This window comes from Salmo salar, chromosome ssa13 (assembly GCF_905237065.1).
Source record: "Salmo salar chromosome ssa13, Ssal_v3.1, whole genome shotgun sequence".
Classification (NCBI taxonomy): domain Eukaryota; kingdom Metazoa; phylum Chordata; class Actinopteri; order Salmoniformes; family Salmonidae; genus Salmo; species Salmo salar.
Genome location: NC_059454.1, coordinates 73337796 through 73349658, shown reverse-complemented (window position 1 = coordinate 73349658; position 11863 = coordinate 73337796). Strand labels below are relative to the sequence as shown.

The 11863-nt window shown below is 40.1% G+C and overlaps 1 protein-coding gene across 4 annotated transcripts in view; it reads left to right on the top strand.

Moving 5' to 3' along the window:
- The first annotated feature begins 272 nt into the window (after positions 1 to 272).
- Positions 273 to 11863, top strand: part of LOC106567685 (G protein-activated inward rectifier potassium channel 2) — a 115839-nt gene continuing 104248 nt past the window's right edge. The window contains exons 1-4 of one of the 4 annotated variants that reach the window (XR_001320126.2): positions 273 to 615; positions 3226 to 3328; positions 6841 to 6916; positions 7077 to 10412. Coding sequence is in view for 1 of the 4 variants with exons in the window: in XM_014137260.2 (XP_013992735.1) it covers positions 588 to 615 (28 nt within the window). In the remaining 3 variants the exon portion in view is untranslated. The other 3 variants (XR_001320127.2, XR_001320128.2, XM_014137260.2) reach the window with 3 other exon arrangements.

The following is an 11863-nucleotide window of genomic DNA, read 5'->3' as shown; positions in this document are numbered from 1 at the left end:
CTAGCTAATGTTAGCTAGATAGCTAACATTAGCCATCTAGCTAGAATTTGTAACATATCATATGTTTTGCAAATAAATTCGTAACATATTGTACCTTTTTGCAAATTCAGAACCCATAATACGAATTGTTATTCATAACAAATCATACTAAATGGAGTGTCTCGGATTTACGTACAGAATAATACTAAATGCTCTGAGACCAGGTTGCCTGGTTGGGTTGCTTCCACAGACCCTCTGTGATTTCCTCAATACTCATACACTTCCTCATGACAGCTCTGTCCATACACAACAACCTGGATCTCAGCTATTTGAAGTCCTCCTCTCCCTCTCTCCCGCTCTTTCTTTCTCTCTCTCTCAACCCCTCTCTCTTTACACACAAATAGCCTACTCTCTCCCTCACTCAGACTTTCTCTCGCTCGCCCATTCTCTCTCTCTCTTCATACTTGGCCGAGCTCAAAAGAAGGGGACATAACAGAATGAAAGGAGATGGATTTTTCAACGAGATGTGAGGGGAAAGGTGAAATTAGCAACTCTTAGCCCACGTTGCCCCGATGTGAAACGACAACCTTAATTGTTCAACAGAATGAATGAATAAGAGCGGCGTCTATCAACAAGGTAGGTTATGTAAACTGGCTTCTTTTTCCCTGGACGTTAGACTGGTTTTGTGGTGACTGAGAAATTACGGATAATATAAGTGGGGGAGTAGGTGATGTTACATAACACATTGCACCGTTTTCCCTTTTTATCTTTCGTAAATTGTACAAGTGAACAAGAGTATCCAGTTATCCTTGCAATGAAAAAGCAACAAGCTTTGAGTGTGAAGTCTCGTTTATAACATGCACTTGCCGCACGTGAATAAGGAACAGTGGAACCTTATACAGAGGGTTTCCACATGCTCTCTTATCTATCCTTGCATTCTCATTCGTCAGACATTATTAACAGTAATTGAATAACGTGTGTGCTTTATCAGAAAAATCTGTCAAAAGAGTATTTCCATAGATCTGTGTTGGCTACTTAGCCTATAGGCCTATGTTCCACAGAATATTCATGAAGCACTTTATTTTCCTTGAGGTCTGTGGGTTAATTGTGTTTTCAACCTTTCTAATAATGTTAGTATACCATAAAACAAAAACATTTAACTGTCAGTTATTGCATTTTCCATTAAATTGCGTCTTGTTCTTTCAAACACAGGCCTGCCATTTTTTTATGTTCTAGAATATAATCTTATTCTAGAATCACCTTCTGTCTAGAGAATAATTTGTTATTAAATTTGTGAGCACGACAATAAAGCATGTTTGTCATCAAAGCAAATGCTGAAGGGGCCGGCTTGGTGAAGCGTTGTTGCTAATGAAGCGATACCTATTATTTTCTGGATAAGAGCTCCCTCCATCTCCATGGCGACGTGGAGATCTTACATTCTAAACCATGGAGTGTGCGCGCAGCTTTCTCGCTTGAAGGGGGATCGGTTCGATGGCCGGACAAAGCGAAAGGTAGAGCCCTCTACCTTGCGAAAGAAAAATAACCGATAGGATCTGTTTTGGGGACGAAAGGGGGAACAATTCTGAGACACAAGTCATCTTCATAGGAAAGAAGCCGGGTGAGTGAACTGAGTAAGGTTAGACTATTGTTTAAGAACAATGCCTGTTGCTTTCTATAGGCTACCCTATCCTGAGAAATGTCCGTTTTTTAGGCTATAGGTCTAGCCTCCTTTCTGCAGCAGCGCAGCCCAGTGGGCATACGATGTGATAAAGACGTATGTTACTGGTTGAAATATGGTCGGGGAGGTCTTATAACCAGATCACAACCAAACGTTTTTTTGACGTCATGAAAAATACATATTATTTTGGGTGATATCTGTTTTTTGGTTGAAATATGATTGAACTACTGACCAGTTATCTAAACGCTACTCAATTAAAAGACACCAATCTATATAAACATGTGCATAGTGTTTGTAAGCCATGCACCCAATGCAAATAAGACATTAGAACAATTATTACAGTTGGAGTAATGTTCTTTTTCAGAAGTGTTTGCATGATTCAGCTTAGCACACTTGGCAAACAACAGCTGGCAGAGGGCACCAAAGCAGGTTAGGGTCTCGTGGCATACTGTACCCAGTCAACATGCTGGGCTCGACCCTATTCCGATTTGAGACTGCATGGACTCGGACTCGGTGGGCTTCATGCAGGCCAAGCTTTTCCAGAGTCTGGCAGAATGATATTACTCTGGGCTCCGGTTAATGGTACTCTACCCGAGTCCACTTCAGCTTATCCGGCCCAATTCACTTTTTCAGGAGTAGGGTCAATTGAAGTTTTTATTCAGCAGGTGATGAAATACCAATTAAAAAAATAACAAATAATTGTGATATTTCACCTCCAGGTCATCGAATTTGATAGGTCATTAAAAGCTAACATTAGTGACAGTCTATGCGGTCTTATAGCTATCAGAAATTATCCCTAAATTATAGAATCTCCGATGCTATAAATGCTTTTGCTTTTACTACAGGCTATGGCAGTGTTTTTCATAGTTGCAGGCCACCCAATTGAAAAGTGCACCTTCACTTCCATAACATTTGTTCTTGGCTACCAGCATGGAAGATAAATATGCACAATAATACAAAAATGCACTGCAGTACATTGAAATAATGGTTGTTTAATGAATTATATCTGGTAGTTTGCTGTGTGTGTTGGCTTCTAAGGATAATCTTTTGTTGATGTTAATTGCATTGTTTATTGTGGTGCACATTTTCTTCTGTTCCACTGAATGCTATTTGCTGTTCTATTATGACTAACTACATTTGCTTTCAGAATTGAACAAATAACACATAGGCCTATGTTTTTTATTGCAATATCCTACTACAATCCTCCAGGATTTACAAAACCCTATTGTTATCCCATTTATTTCCATCAATAATTACAAAAGCATTATTGCACCTGAATTTGACCCTGAGAATATGACAATTGTATTTTCCTTTAAAGCTTTTAAGCAATTAACATAATGCATGCAGTAATTTTATTTTAATTTCAGTAACTAATTAAGGACGTAGGCATATCAGTTCCAGCTAAAACTTGGATTGGAATCTGTGCCTCGCGCAGCAATGGATCTGTGAGCGCAGGCATCCTGCTTGCTCGAGCACATCAGTTTCTCGAAATGTACACAAAAAAAATGAAAAGATTAGACTGCTAAGTGGTAGTCCCTGTTCTCCTGCATTCTTGTTTTATTTTAAAGCGGCGGTTTGTTGGGGAGAAGAACATCAAGAAAAGTGTTGCTAGCTAGCTGGCTAGTTTTAGCTAGCTAATGTTAGCTCTCTGGCTAATCCTCCATGGACATGGTAAGTTTAAATTGTTACCTGTTGTAGCTAGCTAGCTAACATTTTGACATTTTGATATCTGTTTAGTTAAAGTGGAATTGACAGCTTTTTAACTACTTTGCAGATATGAAACAAACAGACAATCATAATATCATCCCAAAATTGAAATTTCCAGTCTATGCTACAAAACCAACTTTATAAAAGGTATTAAAAATAGGTTATATTTGCCTTAACATTTCATGATGTACACTAAGGCATTATTGGCAGAATAGATGGATGCAGTTCAATGCATGATCAATATAATTCACCAATGCATTTCTTGGTAGTCCAAAAACTATTGCTATCAGGTTTAAATCACAGCTGGCCTGGTATATTGTTTGCTGCCTCCATTTGGGATGCACTGTTTCAGTTTCAATGGCTCCATATTTAGTACAAAAACAGATGAATGTAACTAAGGCTGGTAATGTCAATACAATCAAACTAGCAAGGGCAATGATCACAAGTCAGTCATAATGTGGCTAATCGGCTAGCATATCTATTTATGTAGCAAGCTAAACGTTAGCTAGATAGCTAGCTTGCCAGCTGCTAGGAGGATGTCATGTCATTGGATGAGTGAGTGACTTTTCCCCCTCATATAATTTTTCGGTGGCTATACTGTACACAGCTAGAGATGCAGGTGTAATTTGGTTAGCTAGCAATAACTTGAAGGACTGTTATCCAGTTAGCATATTGCTTGAGTTCGCAATTTCACTCTGGCTATCTACTCTGATTTCAGAGCACTCTCGCTGTGTGGCAGACCGCAGAATAACTGATGAATTTACGAAGCACAACACCCACTGAATATGACCGACCAGTGTCAGTAAACGTAGGAAAAGAAAGTCATAGTTAGCCATGAACACTCTAGATAAAATGTAAACAGCCTGACCTGCTCTGCTAGGGCGAGTAAAATGGTCAGTAAGGTGTTCTCTCATTTGTGTCTGGAAATAGCTAGCTAGCAAGCTAGCCAACATTAGCCAATTAGCTTTGGGTACTTGGTTGGGACAAGCATGTATTGTTAGCAGGCAAGCTGAAGAAGGAATAGTAGGCTACAATTCCCCACTGTTTATCAGTGCAATTTTGACTGTCAATTAAATGAAAAGTTTGAGAGGGTTTATCTAATGTTCCTTCGTTAGATTTTAGCTAATCTTTCTCTGGCTAGCATTAGTTGTTGATCTTTTTGTTGTTGGTGCATAACTGAGGAAGAGAAAGCCTAACTTTTCATGGTTGTTTGATCAATAGGACTGTTAAGTTCCCAAATGTAAGAGGACTCCCACGTGGTATTGACATATTTGCAGAAATGTATTTTGTGACTTTTTGAGATGCGAATGCGTTTGAATGCTCTTAAGTCTTGCTGTTGCAACTGCCTGTAAACAAACAGTCCAATTCAAAGTGAATGATGGCAGGCCTGTGTGGAAAATACAGGTCTACTGTAGCTCTGATTGGCTATGGCGCACCGGTCTGCGTAGACTCTGGTCCTGGACGAGACAGATGTTTTTTATTAGGTTTTATTTACTGCAGTAAATTGTCCAAACGCACGGCCGCTTTCCCACTCTATATTGCTATAGAATTTTCACAAATGCCTTAGTATACGTAATTCACAAACATTCTAAGAATGTATGAAAATGACAATATCTAAGTGCTCGCTTGTCAGAATAAGTTTGTTTAAGTTTCATATTCTTCCTGGGGGTGTATATGAACAGATTTTAAGATTTTATGTTGCTAAAATGCTGTCAGTTCCACTTTAATGACAGTACATTTTTGTATCTGTGTGTATTCTCTCTCTCTCTGTGTGTGTGTGTGTGTGTGTGTGTGTGTGTGTGTGTGTGTGTGTGTGTGTGTGTGTGTGTGTGTGTGTGTGTGTGTGTGTGTGTGTGTGTGTGTGTGTGTGTGTGTGTGTGTGTGTGTGTGTGTGTGTGTGTGTGTGTGTGTGCGTGCGTGCGTGCGCGTGTGTGTGCGTGCGTGTGTGTGTGTGTGTGTGCATAGTTTCCATTAGCCAGGCTTTTGGCAGATAAAAAAATAGAAAAGCAGATAAACAAAATTGGTACTGGCCAATTGTCTGGGAAAATAAAAAATCCCATTGTGAAATAATGCTTTTTAGCCTATTCATTGATGTAAATACCAGTCGATGTAAATACATTTGACCAGTCATGCTTATCGGTCTATAGGTTAATAGCATACAGATACAGAGCCTTAGAGCGGAAAATCTGTCACACTGCGCGACAGCTACAGTATCTCAAACCACTTTGTAATGAGCTGGAGGCAGTATGCATTTTGAAAACATATACTTAATGGTTGGAAACCTGGACATTTTATTACATATTATGAGGCATGTCTTACCTTGCTTCAAAGTAACCCAGCCAAAATCAGACCATATCCGTAGAGGCAATTATTTTATATCAACTTTCTTTCATTGTCCAGTAGCCAAATGCACAATCCTAGCACCCCATGTTAGTTGTTGAATATCAGATCTTCCCTCTTTCTAAATTTAGAAATTATATTTTAATCTCTGTCACATGAAATCACTGGCTTTTGACAACTGTGTTGACAACTTGTGCGCATTTTTGTTGTTATAATGTGAAGAAATAATAGATTATCAACATTTTAAGCTAAACGTTTTGATTTGTTGCATCAGACTCATTACTTTTTAATGGTTTTTTTTGTGTAGCCTAGGCCCACTGGTTGTATGCATTTTGGACCTATCGTCCCACAACTGTCCCAGAGTCTGTTTGGAATAGGCTATTTCTTTCTCGACAAGTTGCCCAATAGAATAGGTCAACTTTTCTACTATGGATGAGAGCCCACACGTGTCACTGTCTGATTGCTGTGATAGAACCAAAGGACACAGCAGCCACCTACCTGGGATAAATGAAATACAAATAGTTTTTGACTGATAGTCAAATGTCCGGCGCCACATTTTGGTATCGGAAACCCTGGTTCTGTTTGATTGAGAGAGGGGGAGAGAGATGATTATGATTATCACAACAACTTATTGAAAAGATTTTCATCATGTCAACATTGTGTCATGCCAGCTATGTGTGTGTGAGATTGTCTGAGAGAGAACGAGAGAGATTGTGTGTGTGTGTGTGTGTGTGTGTGTGTGTGTGTGTGTGTGTGTGTGTGTGTGTGTGTGTGTGTGTGTGTGTGTGTGTGTGTGTGTGTGTGTGTGTGTGTGTGTGTGTGTGTGTGTGTGTGTGTGAGAGAGAGAGCGAGAGAGGGAGAGAGAAAGATGGTTGATGAATACACATATAGGAAACATTGATTGTGTGTGTGTGGGAGAGAGAGAGAGAGAGAGAGAGAGACATTTTAAGCTAGCCTAATTCTTGAAAAGTGTACCCCCCCATTTGGATGTGAAGTTTTTCTTGATTCATCAGGGATACTTGTGTTTTGTATTTGACAATACAATACATTTTGCCTATCCCAGCTCCCCCTCAACACTCATTCTAATGTTACAACTCTCAACTGCCTTTTTCAATTATTGGTTTTCTTTTTTGCAGGAATCTTCTAGCTTGGATGGCAGGATAGAGGAGGGAACAAAAGGAAGGAGTACAGAAGTTATCCTAACTAAGAAATGTACGTAAATAGCCTATGTTTTGCTGTCTCTCTCTCTCAGTATGTCTACCTGACTGACAGATTGCTGAGGGGCAACGTAGTCAATGTACTTTCTATGCTAAGTCTAACTTAGTGAAGACCTTAGGTAAAGGTTAATCATGATATGTCTCTGTCTTTACAGTTCCTGAAAAATGTCAATGACCTGACGCATGTCCTCTACAGCAGTGCTTGGCCACACACTCAGTGGAAAGGAGAGAGCAGCACCACCACTCCTTAAATCCATAGTCAAGTTTTGTGTTTTTTTTTCTTTTTTTTTTCTTCTGTTTGATACTCTGATCTTCAATGTGTATTGATTCCTACTAGCCAGCTTTGTAAGAGCTAGGTTTGTACTAGTTATGCTAATGATCATTGCAGTTTTTTCTGCATCAGGAGAGAAACTGGATTCCCCAAGAGAGAAAAAAGATGCCATCTAGAACCTAAAAGGGTTAATCAAAAAAAGTGCCATCTAGAACCTAAAAGGGTTCTCAGCTGTCACCATGAAGAAAAGGACGGAGGTTTTTACACATTTTTACTGACCAGAATATGAAGTATTTTTCTGGCCATGATACAACCAGTTGGTCATAATTGTGACCTCTATCTGACCAGCTGGTCATAGTTCCGACCACTATATTATGTGCTATATTATGTACTGGTCATAGTTAAGACCTCATCGTAACCTCGTAATGACCACCTGACTACAGCTTATAACCTACTGTAAAAAGTATTGTAGAGGAACAAGTTGGATATTGAAAACATTTTATTATATTTATATTTGTTTACATAGGCACCAATTAAAGTTGAAATCTGCAACATTCTTACATTTAAAATAGATCAAGCAATGGCAAAAACAAATCATAACTCACCCACAGACATTACATGCATAGAAAGACTGGGAAACAGAGGATATAATGGCCCATTGTATTATTTTTTATTAATGATTAATAAGAGTGGTGTGATGGGGTAGATCCTCATCAATTCCACCGTCCGCAACCACAGGGCTCTCCAGACAATGGTGCAGTCAGCCCAATGCATGCCTGCCCTCCAGGACATCTACAGCATCCGGTGTCACAGAATGGCCAAGAAGATTATCAAGGACCTCAGCTACCTGAGCCATGGCCTGTTTACCCCACTACCATCTAGAAGGCGGGAAATGTAATTAGCGACAAAACACCATCCTCAAAAGCGCACCACATATGCGAGCGGTTTCATGTGACAGATATGAATAGAATGGGGAGATCTAAAGATGCATCAACTGGGTTACTGATTTGGCAAGGATTATGCCTTTGGCTGCTGGACAATAAAATAACATTGATTTGAAAACCAATAGTTTCAATGGCATATAAAGTGTTTATAAAATAATTCCCTCAACATTTCTATGATCGTATTTTGGCTAGGCTAGGCTACTTTAAAACAAGGTATAATATGCTTCATAAAATGACATGAAACATCCAGGTTTTAAACAATTAAGATTATGGTTAAATAGTTTCAAAATGCTAACCGCCTCCGCTCAGATTCAAGGTAAAATGAAATGCTATTTGTCACATGCTTCGTAAACAACAGGTGTGGACTAACAGTGAAATGCTTACTTACAGGCCCTTCCCAACAATGCAGAGAGAAAGAAAATAGATCAATTATAGAAAAGTTAAACACCTAATAATAAAAGTAATAATACATACACTATGAATATAGATAACTTGGCTATAGACAATGGGTACCAGTACCTTGTCGATGTGCAAGGGTACGAGGTACTGTAGATATGTACATATAACTAGGAATAAAGTCACAGATAGTAAACAGCAGCAGCACCGTATGTGATGAGTCAAAAAAAAGGTATGCAAAAAGGGGCAATGCAGATAGTTAAATAGTTAACCAAATAGATATCCGGACTAACTATTTAGCAGTCATATTTTTTACATTTTAGTCATTTAGCAGACGCTCTTATGGCTTTGGGGTAGAAGCTGTTCAGGGTCCTGTTGACTTCTGACTTCAGACTTCTGTACTGCTTGCCATGCAGTAGCAAAGAGAACAGTCTATGACTTGGGTGGCTGGAGCCTTTGAACATTTTTAGGGCCTTCCTCTGACACCGCCTGCACCGCCTCCTTAGTGATGTGGACACTGATGAACGTGAAGCTCTCGACCCACTAAACTACAGCCCCGTCGATGTTGCTTTTCTCGAAGCGAGCATAGAAGGCATTTAGCTTGTCTGGAAGGCTTGTGTCATTGGGCAGCTCGCAGCTGGGTTTCCCGTTGTAATCCATGATAGTTTGCAAGTCCTGCCACATCCGAGGAGCGTCAGGGCTGGTGTAGTAGGATTCAATCTTAGTCCTGTATTGATGCTTTGGCTGTTTGGTGGTTTGTCGGAGGGCGTAGCGGGATTTCTTATAAGCGTCCGGGTTAGTATCCTGATCTAGGGTGTAATCATTAGTCAATTTACTGTGTAAGTCTATGGAAGGGGGTGAGAACCACGAGCCTCCTAGGTTTTGTATTAAAGTAAATTTACCCAGAGGAGAACGGAAACTAGCTGTCCTCTGGCACGTATTAATGAAGCCGGTGACCGACGTGGTAATTTCCTCAATGCCATTGGGCATGTCCCGGATCATATTCCAGTCTGTGCTAGCAAAACAGTCGTGTAGCTTAGCATCTGCTTCATCGGACCACTTCCGCATTGAGCTCATCACTGGTACTTCCTGTTTGAGTATTTGCTTGGGCCACACTTATTTTTTACAGAAACATTTAGCAAAACAGTCTTTATAATGTTATGTCCTCAATGTGAGCAGTTTATTTTTGGATGCAATATTCAGACATTCACAAAAGCAGCAACAGCAAAACACAATTCTCATACAAATCGGAAAATGTAGGCTACATTAGTCCTAGCGCTAACTGAGTAAAGAGTGAGCTAACACAAGTGGTCATGTTTAGCCAACTCTCAGCTGATATAAACCATAATATAATTATCTAATAGCAATTACTATGTAAAGTTCATCACATCACGGGTGAGCACACCATTGAATAAAACATTTTCAAAAAATTGGAAGTAATCCCAATTTGGTGGGTAGAGTTTGTGCGGGCCACCATCTTTGTTTTTATGCATCAACCAAAGATAAGAAGAGGTGACAAGATGAGTTGGGACTGTTTACAGTATGCATGTTGAAGGCGAAAGGGGTGTGTCATCTACCATCATTCACTTCACATCATTCACTTCCGGAAGTTTACTCGGAAGACGAGTGAGCCATCCCTTCACCTCGTTTTGTTATTACATTTTTGGTCTGACACCCAGAATGCATTGCATGATGTCAACAAACATGGCTCCACACATAGCTGGCAAATAGCTTAGCATTAGTTCATCGTAATCAGCACAACCTTCTAAAATGTATTTTACACACATTATATGTGTCCAATATAATCTATGCAAGAATCGGAATGCATGATATGTCACCAGTACTTAAAACAGTAAATAAACAATTGATTACCTCACAAACCAATTTCTGATAGTGATTTATTGATACAAGTGGCCCGTGCCGGTATTATGATAACATTACTGAGGATTTGTCGCCACAGATGGTCTGTTTACGTTTCTACCGTTGTGGCTAGATGGAGTAGCTAGGCCTACAACAGCTCTATCTAGTCATGTCAGAGACAACAGTTGTTGACAACTGTAGCATTGTAGTTAAGCCTATCCCGAACCCTCTTCCTAACCTTAACCTCATTCTCGTAACCTCCTACGTTAATTTACCTAACCTGCTGCTTTAGTTATCCTAACCTGACACATTAATTACATTAACCTGCTATGTAAACAAGCCATCTGTGGAGACAAATCATCAGTATCAACACACCAGCCAATCACGTCACCCCTAACACTCACTTGGAGCCATTCAGTATTGTTGTTTATGTTTGTAGCTAGTGGGCTAAGATGTAGTGTTAGCAATGTCTTTCAAAAGGAGATGACTCAAAAAAGCGGAAATTCTGGAGATTTTTGTCCATTCTGACTATGACAGTGAGGAATCAGATTCTGACAGTGAGGAGCCCCCCCCCCAACCTTGTGGCCATTGAGAACCCTGATTCTGAGGACACCTTGTCCACCGACAAAGTCCCAGGTCCCTCTGAAGATGCTGGTGGTTTTGGAGGCACACCAATAGTGGGTGAAGTACGGAAGTCTGCGGTAGCTGGAAGGCCTCCAGCCATTTCACCCCTCCTGGCCCTGCTGTTGGCTTTGATAAGCCAGTCTGGAGTGCAAAGCCCCTTGCCATCTCCCTCTGAGGCAGAATGCTTCAAGCTGTTTCTGACAGGGGAGCTGGTGGGAGACAGTGTTGGAGACCAATTGCTATGCCTTGGAGCTACAGGAGAAGAGATAGCCACAGGGAAGGTGGACCACCTGACAGGAAAGAGAACGATCAAACCAGACTGTATGCTTGACTTTAATCGCAAAATGGGGGCAGTGGATAAAGCGGACATGATAAACAGCTTTATGATATGCACTCGGAAAACCACTAAGTGGTATAAGAAGATATTTTTCCATCTGATCTACACTGCTGTCCTCAATGGCCACATAGTTCACCGCCATCTAACATCTAGATGATTACTGAACAATGTTTTTTTGTAATTGGACAAACAGTTCACATACAAATCAAATGCAGTTCCATTATGCAATTATATTGACAATATCTCACCCACCTCTCCTCTCCCTCATCATCCTCTCCACTCCCTCAACTTCCCTACTCCCTCTCAAAACAGTATGTTGCTAGCATACAAAAGCTGCCCTCAATCTTCTGCACGTGTCCAGTTCCAGTTATGATGTTGGCAAGTTTTGTTCAATACTGTGTGTATGTAGCTTCTGAAAGTACAGAATAAAGAGGAATTATTAGTAATTAGAATAAAATATATTCAATAAAACAATATCACAATAACTGAAGAGCAACACAAGGGCTCCAC